The 25,479-nt window shown below is 32.0% G+C and overlaps 1 protein-coding gene across 1 annotated transcript; it reads right to left on the bottom strand.

Annotated features, from left to right (window-relative positions):
• LOC108569994 lies at nt 1-23,819 on the bottom strand. Its single transcript, XM_017931797.1, has 3 exons — nt 23,709-23,819; nt 11,057-11,192; nt 1-690 (listed from the first exon to the last, which is right to left on the bottom strand). Exons 1-3 carry the CDS (start codon nt 23,816-23,818, stop codon nt 1-3), a joined length of 936 nt encoding a protein of 311 aa, XP_017787286.1. The 5' UTR covers nt 23,819.
• Nucleotides 23,820-25,479: the final 1,660 nt, after the last annotated feature.

The following is a 25,479-nucleotide window of genomic DNA, read 5'->3' on the forward strand; positions in this document are numbered from 1 at the left end:
TTACCTTGCAAAAAATGCTGCAGCAGCTGAAGCCTGGGCTTGGTTTCCGGGTAAGCCGTTCACAGAGAAAGTGTACTTAGTTTCAGAGTAGACACCAAAAACACCTGAATCGTGCCCGATAAAGCAACTGGCCGCACTCTGATAAGCCACCTTGTCATTCACTAGGAGTTTATTGTTGGCGGGAGCATGTCTATTCCTATTCAAACTTCGCGGAATGTAGGATTTCTCATCGTAAGCAGAACGACCCGAGTAGCAAGCGACTTTGCTCTTGGCCTCCATACCGATGGAGGTGGAGGCGGCTGCGGAAGAGGAAGCGGTGGTGGCGGATGCTGCGGCTGACGGTTTATGTTTGTTTACTTCGTTCACAGCTTGTTGCGGTTGTCGCGTGGCGTTGCGGCGCTCTGAGGCCGAGCGTCTCGCGTCTATCGCCGTATGTGTTAGGGTAGGTACTGTGCCAAGCACTGAGCTTCGAGATTTCGACGCCCGTCCATTCACTGAGCCCGACTGCTCCCACTCCCCAGGACCCTTTCCTTGTTGTTGTTGTTGTTGCTGCTGCTGCTGTTGGTGAAGATGTTGCAGATTCTGCTGATGGTGCATCTTCTGATGCGATAGGTTGTGATTGTAATGACCATTCATGTTCCTCTCAGCTGGTGGCTTGTAATCATTGCTCTTTATCATCTCCAAATCAATCTGGAATTCATAATAACACCAATTTTAATTTACCTTTGCTCCCTACTTTCTTACATGCGTTTGCGCCTCCTCGCATGTTCTGCCTGCCTCGAATGCATTCTTTATTAAACCAATTTCTTTGTCGGGGCCAGCTTACGGTGAATTTATAAATTGCTTTTCGTATGAATTTTAAATAACAATGTAAGATACAAAATTGACTTCATTACTTTGGATTGCCCGTTCCAAAATTATTATTACCCGGTTTTTACGACCATCGCTTCCACAACGGCATGATTTATTTCCCATTTAAATTTAAAATCAAGAACAATATTTATTTCAAGACACAGGAAATGTTTATAAACTTTTTATTTATTTAAAAAAAAATATTGGCCCAATTTGGACCAATATTCAAATATCCCATTTAAATTTAAAATCAAGTATTATATTTATTTCATACTAAGACACAAGAAATGTTTATAAACTTTTTATTTATTTAAAAAAATAACATTTTCCCAATTTGGACCAATATTCAAATTTTATATAATACAAAAAACTTCTAAATGATAGAGAAAGGTACCAGTATATAAATTTCATTCAAATGGTGTCTATTACTATGTATGTATCTTATCAATTATATTGATAGAATATACAGCTTTTTTTCTCATTTGACTCCCGAAATTTAATAGTCTCATGCATTAGACAATCTAGTAAAATTTGTATTTATTGATTCTACAATAAATATGTTAATTATTTCAATAAATTATTCCTATTCAAATGGAGCAGCCGTTTAAATTATTTATAACTGATTTATTAAGCATTGACAATTAGATTAAAATGTCAGTTAGGATATATGACATAATTATAAATGAAACTTAAAAATGACATGCAATAAACATAAAACTTTAGTTTAAATCCTTTGTAATGATTTTTTTTGCTTATTATTATAGCCTAACCCCTATTCAACAAGTTAATACAACCCTATTGGGATTTGGGTCCCTAGCAATAATCGTTCAATAAAGCGATTCCACTCACAATAGAAATTCAGTGATCCTAGCATTAGTACCCCTATAATATCAATATTGAATTATTTATTATTATATGCATATACAAATTAAATGAAATATAAGAGACTTAATAATTTAAGCAAAAACTATATGTAAGAATGAATAATTATTAATAATAAACTAACAAATAAATTTATTATTCTAATTTTGAAACGCACCCATTTGTAGCCTGAAATTTAAACTTTTGTAATAAATATTTAGTATAAAAATAGAAAAAAGAAGTTAGAAATAAGACATTTTTTAAAATAATCACCTACTGTTTTTATTGCTTTATTATAAATTCATTACGTCTAAATTAAATTAGATTCCTATCAATAGATATAAAACGAAACGCCTTACTTTTCGTGCAAAAGTGTGTGTGGCCATCAATAGTTTTTGCAGGCCGATCCGAACGATAGAACCAATAGAATTGTTAAGAACGAAAAATGGCGCGTGTTGCCGATCCCTCGTTTAGCATATGATGATGTGATTCGCAGCTGAAACTAAATTTTTATGACTCTCTTATTTACTGTTCGAAACGCGCTCTTTTCGTGTCCCAATAAGGATTGTTTAAACGTTCAAATAAGCTTTGCTTCGTTATGTTTCATGAAACAATGCGAAAAGTATATATTATGATATGCACTAAATATTTATTTAAGTATATTGTATTGTTTTCCTTTATTGATTATTGAAAAATGTTCAGATTTGTAAACAAAGAGACATGGAATGCAAACAAAGCAAGGAAATAATAAAAGCAACAGAGAAAAAACTCCATGGAAACGAACATTCAATCAAATAAATATTAATAAGTTGAACTTGGATCATCGGTCATTCCACCAGCGGAATCGGAATGAAAGCAACAACAAAAAAAAGTCAGCGATGACGAGGGGGCGGTTGAGCGAATGAAAGGAACAGCATGAATGCTAGAAAGCAGAAAAATAATAATTTCGGCGGTGTTTTGAGGCAGTCCGAGGGATGGAATTAAAATGATTACAATACGCATCGTTGCGGACGTGTCGCATAAATAACAAAAATGTGAATCACTAAAAGTCCACTTCGTAATTTTAGTAGAGGACGCATGGAGCTGCTGGCTGCGGCAGAGTGGTAACATCAATGTGGAACAGCCATTAGAGGAAACCGTATAAATCACGCTAATTGAATACAAAACAAAAATCACAAGAAACTCTCGACGGTTCAGATCGTGGTGGCCGCGCGAGACGTAAAACCAGTCGTTTGTTTTTCCCTTCGTAGTCTCTGTGTCTCACTCTTCTTTTCTATCTTTCTCGCACGCACAACAACAACTTGACATTTTGACAAATCTGTTTTTCCGAGCCGAAGAACCGTGGAGGGGAAGGACCAAAACCGACAGTGGAAAGAAAAAACGGAAACGCGTAAAGAAAAACACGGTTGACATCAAAAGGATTACTGAGATCAGATATTAGCTAGAAAATCTAGTCCCTGTAAGAACATTTCTCTAGTGACATTAGCTCTGACACAGAAATGACAATGAAAATTATTGATACTATGAATATGTATGTAATAATTTTCGTTATTATTATTATTATTCAAAAATTTGTATATCTTAATTTATATGTTTGTGAAATTATTGTTTATTACAGATCGTAAAGCTTTATGTTAACACCTTGGAGACCTTTGAGATTATTATACAGCTATAGCCAAGGGATTACTTTATATAAGAAATCTGTAGGGCGTACAACAGTACAAAATGCCCTTGCACAAAGGAGTCTTAACGTGACATATCTCTTGGGAAAAAAATGCACAAATGTTGTTGATGCCATATTCCAATTAAAGTATTCGATAAATCTTAGTTATTCAAGCAAATATAAGTATTTTACTAATAAATAATAATATTTATCAAAACAATACGAACATAAAAATAGATTAACTATTTAGGTATCTTCTTTAAATTTAAAGTACATGTAAAAAAATATATTTCTTGTATCCACTACAGAAAATTGCATTTTAAGATTTATGGAGGACATGGTTTAAAAGCAATTTATCAAGAGGGTGGCAGCAAAAAGTAATTAAACTAAATGTTCTTTAAGCAATTGATTTAATATATTCTTGCAAAGGAATATATTTTAATTATTTTTATTGAGTTTTTTTCAGTACGTTATTTTGTTAAGAGTATTTTGAAAAACATTTTTTATTTAGAAAGTGTTAGTTATAATATCTAATTATTTGTACAAATGGGAATGCATAATTTGTACTTTAATATTTTTATTATAACGTTTTATTTCAATGCAATTTATATTATTTAATAACTTTTTGTAAGAAAAGTATAGACAAGGACAAAAATCGAAGTAAATTCTGAAGACTTTTTTTTTGATCGAAAGAAAGAGCAAAAGTTTTGTTATTCATCACACGTTAAAACCTTTAATTCTATCATTACAGTAATTCTTTTCTTTCCTTTTTGCGATGCGGCACTATCAGCGAACTCCTATCAATCACTCTTAGTGTCAGTGTCGGAGCCCCTTCTGCAAATGTCTTTAGTTTGCCCAACGTCGTATTAGGGATTAGCCGAGGATTTAGTGTGCGTACCGCGATGAAATATACACCTATCAATCATACCTAAAACACCAATCACCATTACCAATACAATATTTAATTCACCATCAATCCATTTTCAATCAAAACGGGATTTGACGAGGCGAAGAAAAAGAATAATACAGCTCACAAAAAAATATATGAAAGACACGAATCAATGAATGAGATGCGGGATGTTAGGGAGATGAAAGGGCGGCCGTGAAACGGGGTGGAGGGTGATCTTGTTTTTGCAACCCTCGGCAGTGATTAAACCGCGGAATGTGCAATGTCACTCATGTGCGTGAGTACAACGCGTGCAGCCACCGTTCCTAAGTTTTTGTTTGAACTTGAGATAATTGCGAACGAAAGAGAAATTGATTATTGATTTCTGTGACTTGCTTCCTTTCTTTCTTCCTTCCTTCCATCAGGAACGCCGACGCTCTCCCATCAATTCTTCGCTCTGAACAAAACTGAGATCCGGTAAGACACTGCAGTCATTATTTAATATTTTTCTCTTTAGTGGCTTTGTCCTAAATCATGCGTGAAGTGAGGGTGCTTCCAAAGGAAGGAAAGAGATAAATAATGGGGAAATCGCGGCAATTTTTGAGAGAAAGTGTAGCAAATAAGAGAATTGCGGGGGGTATTTAGAAGAACGGCCCATTGAGCACTTACTGGCGAAGATGAAGCAATAGAAATACATCATGTCTGTTGCAAGAGCTTGCTTAGGGGGGGTTAAACGTTGGGGTGTCGGCAGCCACCGCCGCCCCCTTACGGTCACTTAATGACGCTTATATTCTGGTCGTTAAGATCAGAACACAGAAGCCGATATTTTATTATGACTCAGATCGTCCTGGAGACTTTACTCCGATTTTAGTGGCGAACGCTCCGGGCTCCGTGGCTTTTTATTAGGGGTCTGCTAATGCAGACACATCCATCCATCGCCAGTGAAACATGTCTTTGAGTGCGGCAACTTCTGCTCGCCAGCGTTTTATTCTTTAGTGGATTTTCTTGTATTGTTTTTACTTTTATGGCATCAAACGTACACACATCAAACAACGCTCGCTGCCGCAGCACAACGTACACAACAATAACAACGGAAAAATACATTTTTATTGCGTTTCCGCTTTAATCCCACGTAATTGTTATGCTCACAGGCATTTCTTTTATTTCCGCACTACGGGGAAGCACCAAACTTTCTTCTTATCCGACTAGTTTCAAAGCCAAATGAAGATCCATCATTCTTTACCCTCAATGTATACATTAAACTTTCTAAATCTACATTTTAATATCAAATATACTTACGAATACATTACTATTAATAATCAATTTATACAAGAAACAGAATCTAAAAAAAACTATTTATAACTGCAATTTATAATTACTTTGTCGCCTTCAATTTTGTCAAACTATATTTAAAATTTGAATAGTAAAATGCGAATTTAGATTATAGATTTTCAGATAAAAAAAATGCCTACAGAGTTCCGCTTTAAAAGTAAAATATAGCCGCGGTGTGCAGAGAGTCTGTGAGTAACATGATTAAAGGATTTTGAGAGTGTTTCCCTTAGGGGTTACCCCCTCATTTACCGGATGCGAGGTAAGTGAGTCAAGTACCACCCACAGCTCCCAGCCGATTCCATCCCTAAACTTGTTCCTATCTCCCGCAATCACGGGATCCATCCTGTCGACGCGGTTCAACTGATGGAACAAATTATTACACTTCCGGATCCTTAATCTGCAAATCTCCAAGCGCAGGGACGACACCCTAAGTCCTGAAGTGCAGCAAGAGTGAGGAAAAATAATAACGAAGAGCAACCAAAGACGAAAAAAAAAAAATCAACTACTCTAGGCGCGTCGAACGATATTGACAAGGAGAAGTGAAAATATTTATAAAAAAATATGAAAACAGAGAAAAACAGCAGCACTTCGAACCAAGGGTGAATTCTCAATTCATACATGAATAATAGATTATGCAAAATATCTCATGAAAACTTTATCAGTTTATGAAAATATTTTTATTACATTATTACGGCTAGGAAAGTCATTTATCTAGATCACTTCGAACGTGGTCGTATTGCAATTATAAAATAGGACGGTTAAAATTGTTGGACTATCGCGATCGAAATAAGGAAAACGCGATCCGTTTGCAGAACTCCAATCCCGTCGTGCGTTGTATCTGTTATATATAAAAAAAAAAGCAACCCCTCAAGGGAAAAAGGGAATGCGAGGGTGGCGCCGTTCAGAAAGTGTGCAGAGAGAGAGAGTGATGGCGAATCTTTCGCAATAACGCCCAAAATATTATTTCATTCCGCAACATCGATTCCTTCACACTCACCCCTATGAAATATAATTTTATAACGTACACAGACGCTCATGTCTAAACGAATTACGCGCCCTGACTCTGTAACCGAGAATTTAAACTGAAGTTTCTCTATTGGAATTTCATAAATACGCATTAAGCTGTGAAACAGGCAAACATAATTTATTGATTCTAACCATCATATTTTATTTGCATTTTCAAATTTAATCATATTTTTGAATATGTAATACAATTACATTGGAAATATATACATTACAGTGATAATATATAAGTTTTTTTTTATCGTTTGGTACATTAAACATTCTTACAATTTCATTCGGAATTATATCTACAATATTTTTAAGTATAGAAATCGAATTTAGAAGAAAATTGGTATGAGATGTTCCATATCAAAATCAACAAATAGACATGAATATAATCAAATGGAACTAAATATCTATGCACAAATCAGTATATGCAAATACATATCTGGACAAGGCATAGAATCAATATGTATTTACTGTAATCAAGAAAATCAAACTAATATCTGTATAATATTACCAATGCATAATAGTTTAAACTTAACTATATTGTTAATGAAAAGACAATAATAATTACTTAATGTTCTCTTAACAATCATTAAAAAAAACATGATGTGTCCAATTAATTAACTTTCAGACGATGAGTCAATTCAATAAAACATCACTTTTTTTCAATTAAACACTACGTGATTGAATTTGCATAGCCCACTCTCCTTTTGCGCGAAAGACAGGTGTGGGAGTGAATTAAAACAAAGCGTGAATTTATGCAGCATCCTCTAATATGCAAATAGGGCAACTCAATTAATAAAATTGTTGCGTTAAAATGAAATATTGAAGCAACCTTCTTGGCTCCAGGAGATTAAAAAAAAAATTGTATACACTCTATACCGCCTCATAAATATGCACGCCCCAACACGACTTTGGATAACAAAAAAAAAAAAAGAATGTGAGACAGAAGCGAGTGCAGAAAAAGCGAAGGAAATTCATAAGTGAATTACATTTTTATTACGGGGGTGTTTAAGGCGTAATTAAAACGGGTGGCGGCGGTGGAATTAAATCCGCAAATTCGAGGCGCTTTTAATTTAGCCGATCAAAATTTTAATAATGGCCACACGCCTACAACCCGAAGAAAGTGGCGGAATGCTCAATCCTCGTCCTCCTTCACCTTCCTTCTTTCCCCTCGACGTCTCGGCTCATCCAAAAACCGCCCCCGATGTTTTGGCCGATGATTTATTTCTTCATCAAAGTGTCGACGGGGGGTGGAGATCCCAGCCGGAGCTGGAGTCCTTCTCCCTACTTCAATACGAAATAATCAAGTAATGAGAACCGAAAGCGCAATTATCCTTAAAAGTATTGAGCACGCTGCACATCTGGATAATTATTTATACGCATCCAGTGACAAAGAGATACGTCGATTTTATGTAAGCAGGGAGATGATCAATATTCCGCTATTATACAAGGGTACCGGTTGACATATTGCCGCGCATCCTGAAAATGCGACGGATCACAATGGGCATTTAAAAGATTTCTTAGACAATTGTTCTGTAATTAATTCACGTTAGTACGTCGCGACTAGACGTCTCCAATTTACCTGTTTCAAATGCACTTCGCATATATAATTGTAATATCCGTTTTATTGGTTTCATCACTTTACAGACTATTCTATCAATAGTCTAACTAAATGTAAACAAATAAGTTTAAACCTAAAAATATATGGCACATAGATCAAATAGAAAAAACACACGTCATTTTCTTAAAGAATGACTAAAACTTTAAACGCTCCGTTTAGACTCCCCCAATCGAAAAGTCTATAAGCATCTGCATTTTGGGGAAATTTATGATCGTCGAGTAGTGCAGCTTTACCTTTGCAGATGTTCGAACGCCACACATTTCATTCAGGACTGTAACTAAATCTATCGGAATCTTTATGTCGCATTAAAGAAAAGACTTCGATGCGATCGAAATAAATTGAATTTAGATGGTATTAATTGAGTTTAGAGACCCTTGCAGAACGGTGCACTTCGACCGGTTGTCCCTTATCTGCAAAGTGCCCATCCAATTACTAAAATATCATATTTTATGGGACCGTAAACCGAGTAGTAAATCTATTTTATGGTTTGCCGCGATGCGGGCAGCTTCTTCGTTACGAAATCGCATTAGCATCTGCGGATTGGTCGTTACTTACAAGAGCTCCAGAGATTTGTTCATTAGTGAGTCAGGTAAGAGATGGATTACCCGTAGTCCGGTTTTCTTACTTCTTCAATGGTATTTTTATTGAGAGGATGAGCAGGAAATGTGGCAATCGTACTGTGGGACAAGGGTGGAAGGTTGCGGTCACGGCACTAGTCCTCACTGTTGCCCTGGGGTTCCATTTATGGGACACCTTATTCCATTCCGACCCTTTGCAACCGACCCCAAGGCGAAACCGCACAAGCGTGAAAAACATAAATAACTTTTCTCATTTGAATTGATGCTTTCTCCATCCTGCATAAAGATAATACACTTATTATCCATTTATAATTTATCATCTTAAAGTTGACTTTATATAATATCTCTGATAAGTGTAATTATTTACGTATATATGACAAAATATTAAAACTTGTTAATTATTTCTTAGTTTGTATGCGATATTAATATCGACTACTAGTTTCCCAGGAATGTTGAAAGCTGTTTGAAATGCAAGATTAAAATTGGCTTTCATGCGGATAGGAAAGTTCTCGTATTTATTATTATCTGTGTATGAAATATTCACACGGCGAAGTTTCATTTGCGCGGAATTCTCCGATGCATTAATATTTGATGGCCGCTCAAAAGTGTAGTGACGTGCAATTATTTTTTTAAATATTTATACATCTCGCATGCGAAGTCGAAACACAAATACTATCCAGATGCATCATTTATATTCAAATGATTTGGTATTCAGGCATCGCTTCTGCAATTTATTATGTGCGGTGGGCAGGCAGGCAAGCATCAAGGGACACGCGTCGTGTCCTCCACCATCCATCAACCCCAAAGCAAAGGAAAAGAACGAACGAATGAAAAAAGGCAACCTCCGACCGCATACAATTAAGGAAGAAATGTAACTTTTGCTACCGATGTCAAAGGAATTGAGCCTTTCTCCTCCAGTAATCCCCTGATCCATTGAAACTAAGTTATTCGCGGGAGAAAGACCTTTAACCTGCGAGGTTTTATCGGCCAAAAGTAAAAGAATACCGTTTTATTTAGCTGGATATGGTGTATGGGATAGATAGAGACATTAGACCACTTCTGCGCAAAATTACGCCATCAATTATTCAAATCGGATTTGAACCTTAACAGCATGTGTACTTAAGCAAATATCGCCTTAGGAAAGTGATTATATAATGACAGCAAATAAAACAACCAAGCTTTAGATTAATAACACAACATTATTAAGATTGTTGAATCAAAAAGATACATTTTATGGAAAAAATTGCAGCAGTAGCAAATCTCCTTTTACATGTACATAATTCGTTCTCCCTGTATCTTAAAACGATCGCACCCTTATCGGACCCCGGGGGTCGCATATGTTCCAAAATTGATTTAAATCAGAAGAAGCGTTAGATAATCGAGTGAATATTTCAATCGGACGTGTATGCATGGAAAGGGGGATAACTGAACGGTTGATTGGACAAGGGACAGTTTCGTTGCGTCCCATTTGCAACACGATTCCGTCAATGGGTTTCGTTCTATTTTTTTATTGTTAATATTACCGAAAGAAGTCCCTCTCCGAGAAAAGCCCTCACTGTATTGCAGAATATAGTAATTGGATCTAATCTAATGTATTTACATAAGGGCTTATTAAATTAGAATATAAATTGCTTAGAGCTTTACATATTCTGTATAATAATTTAATTTCTATCGTCCGTTTTAATATCTTTATAACCAGTTTTGGTAACGCAATAATCGAATTATGTAATATAAAACTAAAATACAGAACTTAACGATATAATCGTAAATAAAGTCATAATAACTACAACAAAACGTATGGTTAATGGATTTGTCTTCAGTTAAAAATAACTTGAAAATAGTTACGCGATAACAATTCTTTAGTTGCAGCAACACGTGATATTATTTATATTTTAATTTCGCAAATAATTCCTGGTTTTCATTAGTGTATGAAATTAATGTAACTAATTATAAATGAAAAACTACTTGCAATGGTGCTGCAATTAAACAAATATATGTACCAGTACTTGTGTGAACCGCGCGAGGATATATTTCGTAAAATAATTTATATTAATTCTCCTCCTCCGGTTCTACTAAATTGCTGCAACTTTATTACAGATACATTTTTATTTCTGTGTATAATGATACATATACTCCACGCTCCAATTAATATCTTCATTAAAAGATTTTTTTTATATATAACTTTCGGGTTTGTAATTTTGAATATTCGTAACATTTTCTTGCATTTTTTTTATAAAAAATAATTATCTTACCTTTGATATTAATCTTGGGTTAATCCATGCAGTTTTCACTTCGTTGTCGAGAGTTTTATAAACCATTTTCGAGACAGTCTGTGGATTGTCTTTGGAAATAACATGAACTGTCTTTTGTGCATCTTTTATTGAAGATCTGAAAAACAGAAATATAGTTGTGTTACAAAAGTTAAGCAACGCATTGCGATGATTTACTGTAAAAAAGTAAAAAGAAAGTAAAAGTTGTATCAAACCATATTTCTAATAAATAATTAAAAACATGTATAATTAATAATAGCTACAAGTAATAAAGCATACTTATGTAAATGCAAAGCTTTTGAAACTGCTGTAATTCTATAATACGGTTAAGATCTTCAAAGTGTAATACGGTGTTCGTGTTCGCAGAATTAAGTCTTATATCGCAAAGTTGTTACGCAGATATTGCCCTTGTCAAATGCGTGATTAATATAGCCTCCGTGATTTAGGGTTGACAATATACAAGATACTCATACGATGCACCTTTATGCATGTAGAACAAACGCATTAAAACTCAATTTACATTCAATAACAAATATCAAAGTCAGGAATATCTGAAATTAATTATTTAATTATTATAAATTTATAAAATATGCAATGAAATAATGAAGCAAAATAACTTTTATTTTATATATTCTATAGTTCTAGACTTATATTAGAAATATGGGAACAAAATCCAAGAAAAAATATGTATTTAACTGACATCAATTAAATAACAATAGCAACGTTAGTTTAGGATATTTTAATCCTCCAGTTAGATGTAAAATCAGTACTTACTTTCAAGAAAATTACATAAAAGATGGGCTTTATAAAAAAAACGTCCTATCTTCTAGTTATATTTAACAATAGTAAGTAATGTAAGTATGTTCTTGCATTGATGTTTTTACTGATGATTGCTAATGTAGCCAACTATAAATATTGCACCTTTAAAAAAAATCAATAAAAGGCTTAAATTCAGCTTGTAAACTGCTTCACGGATAAATAGTTTATTCATGTAATTAGATGATTAATTAGTAAATAATAATACTTAAATAAATTTACTAATTATGAAATAAAGTAAATAAATGTTAATATATACATCTGATTTTAAAAACAACAATGGAAAAATGAAGTGTATGAAGTATGAATTAATCGTCTGTAACGTTATGCAAACGTTATGCACGTGTGACAGGTGAAAAATGGATGTGTTAATTAAGTTAAATGCAAAAACATATGTTCGGGTGCTCATTGTTTGTGCAAGGAGTGTGAGGTGAATTTAGCTGGCAGCTTATCCGAAGTTCCTTCCTTTGATTGACAGCCCGCGGTGCTGTTTGTACGTATAATTAGTTGTACATAAGCAAGCTTACGTGTTTCTCTGTGTTTACCTTATTTACTCTCCATTAACTTTATAAATAAATCTAATTAATTGCAATTCGTTGTGTACAGAGAGGAGCGCCGCGAGTGATTTTAAACTTATTTGGTATTTCCCAGTTTATCTTATGAGACGTAACCAATTGGCTCACTCATTTCCTTCGCAAATCTTTAATCCATTCATGCGTTTGCAATTCCTCGGAATATTTATTGCATTGGCAAAGCAATTATTATTATCGCCCATATAATATAAATGGTGAAAGTGTGCATTTGGAGAATGGAAAACGTTTATTCTTTTACACGATGTTATTTATTACTTATGCGTATAAACGTATATAAACAATGAAATACAACATAAAAATTTCACGAATTTATTTTTAAAATATTATATAAATAATAAATCCAGTTCAGTTACCAAATCAGCAAAAACAATATTTATTTATTAATATAAATCAAATTTTACAAATGAAAATTAGTTTATTGCTCTCAAATCTTTAAACTTCTGTAAAATGTCTTCTGAAAAATTAATGAATATAACAAAAAAAAACATGTGTTTTCTATGATTTCTACAGGATTTCTATGCAATTTTAATATTCTAAGTTGATAATTGGAATAAAGAGTTTTTAAATTGCAAAAAAATGTAAATTTAATGAATACGCTAATATTATTCTTTCATGTTTGAAATTGGGAATGTGACGTAATCGTTGCTCTTGAAATCCAAAACAAACGTCCGTCTCCTCCAAGAATTAGGCATTTATTTATAGAGAGGGCGGCGAAAGTTATGGAAGGAAAACATTCGTCGCCGTGTCAAAATAACGAATTAGAGATTACGGGACCACAAACATCGTACAGCCTTAATATGTTTACATTAAATTATGCATTTCCTTTCCGAATGTCGCAGGAGGCGAGAGCGGTGGAAACGTCGTCACCGTAGCCGAAGGGTCACGTCATGCAATACTCCCCCTTGACAAAGGGGAATGGGAGATTATAGCTAATATTGGTACATATATATGTGTACAATGGATGGGATGGACAGAAAGGGCATTAAAGCCGCATCACCAATTATCTCGGGGCACCCCGATTTAAAAACGCCTAAATCCAATTAAACTGTCATAAATAATTGCCGCTTGAAATACAAGATGAAGATGCACGATGTAATTAGACATGTAAATTACATGCGAGGGGCTTAATGAAGTGGATCCCGGAAGGGACTGCTGAAAGATTTGTGTGTCCGAACGGAATCACGTATGAAATATATTTATTTATGCCGCGCCGCGCCGCGCATTGTGACCGGCTTATAATCACTTCCAGAACTATAATTGCACCATTAAGGTCCATCCACACATTGGAAAACCGGTAACTTCAATCACCGCTAATGGTATTCGTAATGTGGACTTGAAGCAGTCGAATCCTAATATAGATTGATTTAATTAAATAATTGGGTAAACTGCACCAAGAAATATTACTTACAATATTTCCATATAAAATATATTTCTTCATTAAAATCGAAATACAGATAATAACGATAATCTTAATAACTTAATTCCTTTACTTAATGTAAACTATAACAACTAAATATTTAACTTATTTTGTATTTTTAATGCAATATTAATTTAGGTAATTTTAAGTATATTTTTTTCAATTAATTTATAATAATTAACATAATAACGTATTACAACAAAAATACATTTAGGCAATCTCCAAATACAAAAAATGTGAAGCTGCAATAATAATTTCTTCATTAAAATCGAAATACAGATAATAACGATAATCTTAATAACTTAATTCCCTTACTTAATGTAAACTATAATAACTAAATATTTAACTTATTTTGTATTTTTAATGCAATATTAATTTAGGTAATTTTAAGTTTTTTTTTCAATTAATTTATAATAATTAACGTATTACAACAAAAATACATTTAGGCAATGTCCAAATACCAAAAATGTGAAGCTGCAATAATAATTTGACACCACATCACAAAGTACTTGTCAAGTAAAAAGTTATGACAATCATGCAAGATTAAGGAGACAACACTATACGAAATACATGACATTTATTATGATTTACTTTCCTATTGTTTTAATGCCTAATTTATCTATTGATAAAATTGTTTATTATTGCGGAAAAATACCGAGGTCAACTATCTATTGTATATTTTTTTATGTCTGCAATAAATTATTATTGTTCATTATTTACAAATATTATCGCTATTTAAAATACTATAAAATGCTTTCATTCATGGTTATATAACATTATATTCAACGATGTATTTAAATACATTGTAAGTACACATTGCACACACTCAACTATACGGAGAAGATATTTTACCTATTTTTTTGTAACTGTCCCATTTTAGCAAATACAATAATTTAAACAATTACACCTGTAAAGTCATATTTATTTCATTTTCTTCTTTCTTTGTGATAATTTAATGGAATTGTATATATGTTTTTTTTATTATATAATAAATAAAAATATAAGTTTTCCGCTTTATAAAAATGTTATTGCTATAAATAGTTACGTCCGTTTTATTATTTTAATTTAAAGTTGGCGACAGCAACGCCTCCGTCGCTTGTTTATAGGACATTAAGGTAACCCATTCATAATTGGGTGAAACTGTAATGGAACAGAAAACTTTCAGCAGAAGTATTAAAATTCGAGGATATCTCGCGCATAATTCTAACGTCTTTATGTACGTGCGAGGATATTTCCGAGTCTTGTCTGCGCGTACAGATAAAATCTAAACTTAGTTACAGTTTCCAACTGAAACCAATTTTCAAGAAGCTAACCAAGTTATTGTAACACACTAAACACACCGTTAAGTCTTCAGGGCATTTTTTTTTATCTCTCAGATCTCTCATTTTTTTTTTATATATATATATTTGGGTTAGCGATCTTTTTTTTGTCGTCAAAGCTTCCGAAGGGGTGGAAGAAAGTCGTTTTGTAATTTGGTTGTTGCGAATCGATGGTGGGAAAGTGGCGAGTTTCGTGCGGTAATTGCGGTACGATTTATTATCATCCTCTAGCAACCAACCCGTTCCATGCCAGTCCGTTTTATAGTGTTGCACGACCAGAATAACAAATACATACGCAACACACACACACGACACAATTAATCAATTCAGCGAATAAAACTTCATTTAAATTATATCTCTCTACACATTTACGCGACAATAATAATGTTAGTTCTTTGTTACTCTTGTAATCAAGAATACATAACTTTGCAGTAACATTTGTATACGACCTAATCAATATTTACATACATTACAATTTATTTTAGTATTTAAAAGAATATTGAAATTATGAAACAACAAATGCACAATAAACGTGAGATAGAAAAAAAAATAGGGAATTGAACTAAAATGTGACTATTTACTAAAAACTGATTTGTTTTATATGTTTATGTTAATTAATGCCTTTTATCCAAAAGATATTGATATAAATAAAATTAATGGATAATTGTGTAGAGAGTACCGGTGACTACAGTACGATCATTAAATTATTAATTAAGTTATATAACTGATTGAAAATGTGCTTATATTCAATTAAAATATGTTTGCTATCTAGGGAGTCGGTAATAAAAGAATCGAAACAAACTGTGGGTAAAACGCAACGTAAATAAAGGACATCGATTGGTATGAAATGCAATTTTTAAATAATTGAATGATTATGTTATACAATTAAATAATAATTGGTGCGCTAATGAATCGAATGAAAGGTTTCCTTTTGATTTTCAGCGGTGCAAATACTATTATGGCATCCAATTAGGAATGGGAATAATTAAAGTCAAACAGGGTCTAATGGTAATAAACGCGAGCCGGTTGCCATCGAGCAGCACCATAGAAACAAGCAAAATAAGCAGCAGAGAGAAAAAGATTGAAAGCTGTCCATAAAATTAGATCTTTTACGAGTTGCTCGTCGTAAAATATGCCGTACGTGATTATTATTTATGGATGATTTCTAGAAACGGACTTGTTAAAACTAATTGCCAGATGCATCTGATGAGACCTTGACTACTTTCGTTATCGGTAGATGGACAACATTATTCGAATTTCTCAATAGGTATGCAAGTTAATTTGTCAGCAATAGATCAAGAGGGTGGTTGCGACGTGCGAACAAAAAACAATAAAATCTTTTTAAATGTAAGTCACGTTGAAGGAATATGCAGGACCTCTCTCATAAATCATCGGCCACCCTCTTCTCAAGCTTACGCAATATGCGTAAGCAACGAACCCTCTCTCCCGCTCTAAACTAATCGATTGACTGGCTATGAATGGGAATAAAAAACGAAATCCTCCCAGCAAACTCTTCTTGCATGTGTGTTCGAGGCAAGGTTAAGGTATTGCGGTTAATGAAGCGTGAATGGAAGTTTAATTGGAAATTTTATCAGCCCCGAGGTTCGTTCTCACATGTTGGCCTGAAAGGCCGTAGCGATGTGCATTTTATTACGAAGGGGGGGTATATTAAAATACTGCATTTCGTGTTGCCTTTGTGCTCTAAAACTCACTATAAATTCTTGTTTAATTTTCTGGACCGGAAGACCTCAACGGCCAACCAACCCCAATGCAATGAGTTGTACATAAACTCTTTTTAGTATTTTCTATATTTCCCTTATAAAAATCTAATTAAACCTATGCGGAACACAAAAAAACTGAATTCATTTCACTGTTTCGAAATGTATGTAACGAAGCGAAACAATTGTTTATTTTAGTTGGGTTTTAATTTAAACTTAATGTTAACTCGTTTTTTTAAATTATTTTTTCTTTAGCAACAAATCCAAAGAAAATGGAATTAAAATTAAAAAAATCTTTGAATAAAAGTTTACAATCAACGCTTAAATGATCTAGATTTTTGAAAAAATGCAAGAACTCTATGAAAGAGAACAAACAATCAACTTTAGACTCATATTGTAAAACGTGATTACTCTTTGTATAAAAAAAGTTCTTCATTTTCATTACCAAGGAACGTAACTTCTGGCAATAGTATTTTTATTTCTGAAAACGAAGTAATTTCGTAGAACGCATGACTAAATTGAAAAAGTACAGCTATTAAATATTTATAAAATTCTTGATGCATTTCATAAGTGTAATTATTTATTAATGCATAATTTATCAGTGAAATATATATTTCAACATCAAAACATGATTTAAAGTAATCAACCTGAAATGACCTTGAGACTCTCGAAGGTGTATTCAATGTATTAAAATCAATTCCGCTATAATATTATCGGCTTTGATAGAAATCTTAAATTGATTATGAATAAATTACATTTTGATTGCCGTTACCGACCACCACAAAAAAAAAACAACGGTCAAGAAGCAAAATATTTTCATGCATATATAATTCGGACGCATTGAACTGTACTTAGCAATTTTCGTTTATACACGTTAGATGAACCATTCTTGGATGCAGGATATCAATGTTAATTAGAAAACGGCTTCGAAGACGATATTTATGAAAATATTATTTAAATTGGATGAAAACTCACAGATGAATAATAATACTACCTTGTTTTTTATTCATAATTTAAATTTCACAGCTCCATACAATCCATTTCAATTAATTAATTGTTGATTCTGTATAAGCATATATTCATATAATGAAATGTATTTGGCTTTATTATTTATGAAAAGTGTAATTTATTTTGATGCTTTTCCTTTTACAAATTAATTTTATATATTATTAAAAAAAAATATATCAAATATGTCAATATTAATTAACTGTTGATTCTGTAAAGCGGATTTTCATATAATGAAATTACAGTGGATTTAAATATAAATTATATATATATATCTATTAAATTATTAATATAGGACGGAAAGCCAAGTAATTTTTATTTTATTTCATACAATATTTGTTGTTAATTAATTATATAACTTCATTGTTGATGCAATAAATATTGATATTATTAACTTATTTACTTAAAATACATACGATATTTCATTAATTAAATAACACTTAATACTATAAATTTACTGCCAATTTATATTTTTTTTCCATTTATTTAGATACAAATTCAACCGAAAGGACCAATAAAATAAATTACAAATAAAATATCTTTCAGATCAAAAACAATCTTTGTACAAGAAATGTAATAGTTTATAATTTATATATTAATATCAAAGTTTTCTTTATATTTCTTTTAAAACACATTAAAATTAAGTATTAATTAAGCATTATTAAATTTCAGCAATATTTTGAATGAAAACAAAATTTGGTACTTTTTATCTTAAATCGTATAATAAGTGAATTATAGTGAGTTAGATATTATTTACAATATTATTTTATTTCATGCTCTATAATTTTTCTTTTCGTTACAACATAAAAAATAACCTATACAGAAGTGACAAGTATTACTTGAAAGTAGGTTTATACTCACTTGGTGTTTCCAATTTCAAAAACAAAGCATTTTTGTATATAATATAAAGATTAGATTAAACTACCAACAAGTAGTTTCACGTCTCTTTATAATGTAAATAGTGATATATATGTGCCAGACGACAAAGGGTTAACTGAAAATTGTATACAAATGTTTGCTGTTAATAATAAAGTAGTATACATAAGTATAAATAATTTCTGAACTCGGTAATAAGTTGATAATGAAAAGCAAATAATAATTCTACACAAGTTTTCTACGGAAAATTTAAAGCCCATTAAGTATTTATTACCGTATCAAAATGGAGCTGCAATTTCGCTTACAGATTTATTATGCCGTTTGGAAATTAAACTATTTATTAACTGTGAGAGTTGTGGGAATGTCTTCAGTTTTCTCACGTACAACACTTGCATCCAATTTAACATGGAAAAACGTGCAAACGAAAATTATTATTAAATCAGTCTCGACGTTATCATTAAGCTGCATTAAAATTACCATACAATTGAAAATTTACTGCAATCGGAAACAGTACTTTTATAAATGAACGATAATGTTTTCATTTTCAGTCAAAGTTGCTGCTATATGCTATTACCTTCAGTATTAAGTATTTAAGTCTCGTGAAGGAGGCTCTGGTAAGTATGTAGATGTGCTATAAATCTTCTGTGAATTTTATAGCGTTTTTAAGTGAAGCTGCATATAAGAGGATTACTAATTTCTTTTATATAAATCAATTTTTATTTCTTTTTCGTTGTCCGAATATATTATTCACTTTTATTATTTATTTCAACATTACATGCGTGTATTAATGTAAATAAAATTCTTTAAATACTGAAGAACAAAAGCATTATAAACCAAAAATTATTACGTAATGTAATAAAAAATAATAATCCGATTTATCAAGTTTTAGCTTGATTTTGATTGCTTTTGATATATTTTCGAGCTCATTGAAAAATCAATTAATTTATTTCCATTAAAATTATTTTAGGTTTTTAATTTTTTTTTTGTTTGTTTCGCCGCATGACTAAACGTAAAGTAATTAAAATGTCCATTTCATTATTATAATCTACCAAAAAAAATGCGGAAGGGTGCATTCTCTTTAATGAATTTACATAATGAATTTGTTTCATAAAATGTTATTTTTTTTTTTAAATATTCTCGAGTTATAAATTTTCTTTTTCCTATTAATGTGAGTAAACTAAAGCACTATTTTGTTGTTTTGTAGTGAATTTTCAGCTCATGTACCACATCAAACAGTTATAGTAAAGTTATTTTACAAATATTCAATGTTTTTATTAATTGCTTACATTCAATTCAGAAAAACTATTGATTTTAAATTCCGGTTCGAAATAAGTTGAATTTTTATGTTCGACTCGTAACCTTTCTTGTTTTTACCTCTCTTGTCGTATCTCTCCTATGTATATATTTTATAAAAGTTAGTTTAAGTTTAGTTTAATAGTTATTTTTTAGTTTCGTTAGAAGCAAGTTTTGGTTTTATTGGAAGAAGCTGTTTACTTTAATTATTGTGGCGGAAGAAGAAATCCGAAGAAGTATTATTTTGGTTTTTGTCCTTTGAACAGACAGACGGAAGTCAACTGAAGAAGTGGGAAGGAAGAAGAAGAATTGATTTTAATTAGTTATTAAAAAAAATCAATGGTTTATAAATATTTACCTTAATTGTCTGCATTAAATAATGGATAACAAATAAAATTTACAATACAAATTATGGTATAATTTACGATTTCATGCAAAGTAATTGTGAATTTATCAAGATCAAATATGGTGCGCCATCTACGCGTAAAACTCTGGATCACATCTAAAGTTCGAGCTGTGACCGTTAGGAATCCAGTTTCCGGACCGGAGGTTCAACGGCCTGTTCTGCAGAGGGCGTGCCCTGTACCAAAGACTCATCATTTCAAACAATAGAATTTGCATACGTTAAATACATAAATCCGTCAATATTGCACTTAGTAAATACATCATTTACTTAACGAGGAGCAAACAAATTACACGTACAATAACAATGAAGATAAAGAGAACTTATTACTGGGATTGTTTATGAAACATTTCGAGTTGTTTAACGTATTAAATGTAAACACCAATATTTGCATGAAGTGTTTAAAGTCTTAGCAATGAATAAATTGCACAGTAAGAAGATAAGAACTACTATTCTAAAGGTAGAAGACGAAATAAAAACGAAAAGTATTTATCTTCGCGTGGAATAGAAACAATTAGATAGAGGAAGAACGAGGCAGAAAGATAAAAGCACATGCATATACAACAAAATACAAGACGAAGTTTTCGAATGCAAATTACATCCATTCGTTACGTCTCATTACCGGTTCGTATGCTTCGATAAACAGAAAGATTTTATCCGCGACAAAACATAAAGGTAATAATTATTTTCCTTTTGTTTAATACGTAAAAGGATTAGATTTTATTGGAATTAATTGGTACCTAATGCTGTTGAATCAACGGACAGGAGCCCATTTATCACGAAGACTGAGATTTCTTTTAATTAATGTTGGATGTAATTTATGATATCTACAAGCCGCGACTATTTAAAGATACTTGGTCATTAATCAGTGTTACAATAAAAATGGAACAAATTTGTTGTCACGTTCTCCGCCTCATATCACGGAAAATGAGCGCCGATTTCGTAATCAATCACGAAGTTTTCCACGTAATTCATTGGTGCCGAGCTGCAGTAGTTCACTTTGGTTAACTTTTATTACCCTGCACCATGTTTAGCAACATCAAAAGATCCAGACAAAACCAGTTTGCTTTCCCGGTAAAACTATTTCTATAATGCACACATGGAACACGGTCCATTATTTTTGCAAATTTTTATTGCAGATCAGGTTGATGTCTTCCTTCCTCTCAACAACAACAACAACCCGAGTTTATTTCGTGATTAATATTCTCCGAGGGGTGTGCAAAATCAATAATGCCCCCTTTTTTTTAAATGTTATTCCCAGAGCTTATTAATTTTAACATCCTGTTTACACCACATAAAAACACCAAATCTATTGTTCGCATCCCTCCCACAAGACGACATCTGCCCCGAAATACTATAATAATAATAAAAAAAAATTGAGTATATTGCATGCCTTTATTATTTATGGTTCAAAGGCACTTTTGCACCGTATCAAAAGGACTTTTATCTTTTGTCTATCGTCATTGATGAAATCATAATAAATTTTGGGGTGGCGATTGGCGAAAATCTCGTTCATTTCTGTCGTCAGACCAGCACACAATTGACCGTAGCGAACAATTAATTTAAACAATTCAAATAATCGCACTCAGCGAAATCCAATCTCTCTAATTCAATGGTCACGCAATTCGGCAAATTTCGAATTAAGGAATTACGTTCCTTTTTTTTTCAGTGTCCTCTCATCACCGTTCAATTTGAATGGAATTTCATTAACTACATTTAATTGTTAAATTCAAGCAGAGTAATTTACCGATTTACGCATTTCCTTAATTGAGACATAAATAAATCTAGTGTCTACACTTTACGAGGAAAATATGGTTGTTTCTCTAATAAATCATCTTCTAATAGTCACTTTAGTGAAATGTTTAAAAAACTTGAGAGTTTGTAATTAAATATAATCAACATTATATTTAATTACTAATCAACTTTATATTTAATTACTAATAAAAATTTAATTGATTTCATTGACATAATTAAAAAAACAAAGAAATTATATTTTTAAGAATTATCAAAGGAAGAATAATCAACTTCGTATTGTATTTGTATAAAATATATTTTGTTTACAAAAAAGGGCATTAAATAGTTTTGGTGGTGGGAACTAAATATATTGTATACAAATTTATCATAGTAACATATTTTAGGATTTAAAATTTAGATTAAATAATATATCTCTTTTAATAGTCACTTTACTGAAATGTTTAAAAAACTAGAAAGTTTGAAATTAAATATAATCAATATTATAATTAATCACTAATAAAAATTTAATTGAAAAATAATGGAATTAAAAAAAACAAATAAATTATATTTTTAAGAATTATCAAAGGAAGAATAATCAACTTAGTATTGTATTTGTATAAAATATATTTTGTTTACAAAAAAGAGCATTACATAGTTTTGGTGGTGGGAACTAAATATTTTGTATACAAATTTATCATAGTAACAAATTTTAGGATTTAAAATTTATATTAAATATATCTCTAGTGTAAAGAATAATTGCAATTAGTTTGATTAAGGATAAGTTAATTAAATAGCACAAATTGTAATTAAAATGATAATCAAGAGTTTCTATAGAAAGTATGATCTTTGTTTACATGTTTGTAGATGTTATAGAATATAGGATTCGAGGTGACATAATCTATAATTAGTGAAAGCAAGTAGACTGACACTTTGAAATGTGTGAGTGTCGTTTTTTGTTTGGATGAATGCCGATGAGGCAAACATATTTTGGAATTGTATCAAGAATTTTCGCTTTGATCATTGGAATTTCTTGGAGGACGTTTCCTTTTTATTCGATCGCGATAAAATGGAATGCATGCAGGAGAAATAATCGTTATCGTCAGACTAGAATCTGTACATAGAGTAAGCCCATAAAATCAGTATAAAGTCACTACGGCCTCTACTTTACTTTTTATTTTTCTTTTCAATTCCGATCCATTCTTTTCTCTTCGCTCTTTTGAATTCCTACATTTTTATTTTTTCACAAAGTTCTTTTTTGCAAGACCGTAATTACGTCCCGCGAACACACAAAGTGAATTAAAAAGAGCGATTTTCCCCACCGAGTCTCCGAAACGAAACTGATATAAATCCCAGTTTCACTCTTTATTATCGATAACTCGAGTAGCAGAGATTAACGAAGTTTATTAATTAAGAACGGTTGCGTTTTATTTTTGGGAAGATAACGTAATCGATGAACTTACTTGGAGTTGTTGTTGTTGGCGGATGGCATGGGGGTTGGAATCCTCGGTGGTAGAACGGGGACTGCCGTGCGCCTTTTCCCATTAGACGGATGGTTCTTGCGGAATTCCATGTCTTCTGAAAGTAAACCATGATTTTATTTATGCAATGAAGCGCACTTGATCCAAATTACCACAATCTGAATCAATACCCACACTAGTTTAACAAGTTTAGAATCAATAGATTTATGTTTGCCAGAGATATAATAGATATAGGGTAAAGGTCAATTCAGTAAAACGAACACGAGACAAAATAAGCAACCCTGTTAACAAATTTATATTTATTTTAAACGGCGCAATTAGTGCAATTCCTGGACTTGGCCAGGCGTAACATGGGGGTAACAGTTTCGGTCTTTGAAGTGTTGATACAAGTAAAAATAGTATAGGGGTGGATTGTTATTTATTTTCCCCAACGTAGGACTACAATAACACCAAACCCATTCAAAGCTAAGTCCGTGTATAATGCTTTTGATATGTCCCGTCGATAAACACACGCACGTATAAATACATGCTGTATACTGGACAGGGGAGAATCGTTCCATTCCATCCTGAATTGCGGTGACAAAACCCCGCGATTAAGCCTCGTGCAGAGAGATCAGGAATGGAGAAGGAGAAGGTGATGCATTGTCGCGACAAATCCCAGAACTTTTTCATCTGGCTCATCTTCACAATGCGCAGACGGGAATATTTCTGCACAGGAACACAGAAACTTAATATTACAAAGACGTGCTTTTAACCACACCGAATCCATATGCACGTTCCCAGTTGCATCTCCTCTTATGCAACAAACGCAGACACACTCTTTCTTAGTTGGAATTGCTACCACCTTATGCATCGGATACAAACATTCACTTCTGCTCATGTACTTGTTTTCTATCTTTCTCCCACCTAAATAGAAAGCGAAAATGTCATTATTTCCAAGCTCTTCTCTGAAGTAGTACGCTTTGTGTGCAAATATAAAACATCCCAGCACTTTCTATATACATACATGTACATTGTAAATATTGAGATAATAAAACCTTCAATAATCAATTTTATAATTCTGTTATTAATTTCATTTGTGGCTTTTTTTCAATAAATAATATGAAAAAAAATCAGATTTATATATCATATTATACTAATATTAAATTATCATATTGGTTAAGATTTTAAATTCTTCACAATTTGAGAAGAACATAAAAAATCCGTCATGGAAAATCAAATTCATTCAGCAAACAGAAATACACTTACTTTTCTTTTACTACAAGCGAATCTTCAAAATTAACTAGAACATTATATATTTAAATTATCGCCTATATTTATCCCTGTCATCGACACAAATCGTTCCACTCATTTTTATTGATTGTTCTTGAGCATTTTCATAAAGTTGCATCAAAATTAATATAATACAAAACATCCCAGCACTTACTATATACATACATGAACATTGTAAATATTGAGATAATAAAACCTTCAATAATCAATTTTATAATTCTGTTATTCAATTTCATTTGTGAGCTTTTTTCAATAAATAATATGAAAAAAATCAGAATTATATATCATATTATACTAATATTAAATTATCATATTGGTTAAGATTTTAAATTCTTCACAATTTGAGAAGAACATAAAAAAACCGATCATGGAAAATCCATTCAGCAAACAGAAATACACTTACTTTTCTTTTACTACAAGCGAATCTTCAAAATTAACTAGAACATTATATATTTGAATTATTGCCTATATTTATCCCTGT

The sequence above is a fragment of the Nicrophorus vespilloides genome, unplaced genomic scaffold (genome assembly GCF_001412225.1).
Source record: "Nicrophorus vespilloides isolate i.1.1-1 unplaced genomic scaffold, Nicve_v1.0, whole genome shotgun sequence".
In the NCBI taxonomy this organism is placed as follows: Eukaryota; Metazoa; Arthropoda; class Insecta; order Coleoptera; family Silphidae; genus Nicrophorus; species Nicrophorus vespilloides.

Excerpts from the sequence above, each read along its gene's own strand:
- LOC108569994 (XM_017931797.1), bottom strand. The coding sequence starts at position 23,818 with ATGGAATTCCGCAAGAACCATCCGTCTAATGGGAAAAGGCGCACGGCA. Across the intron at positions 11,193-23,708 it reads GCCAACAACAACAACTCCAA|ATCTTCAATAAAAGATGCAC; the intron begins GTAAGTTCATCG and ends TCTGTTTTTCAG. Across the intron at positions 691-11,056 it reads ACCCAAGATTAATATCAAAG|ATTGATTTGGAGATGATAAA; the intron begins GTAAGATAATTA and ends TATGAATTCCAG.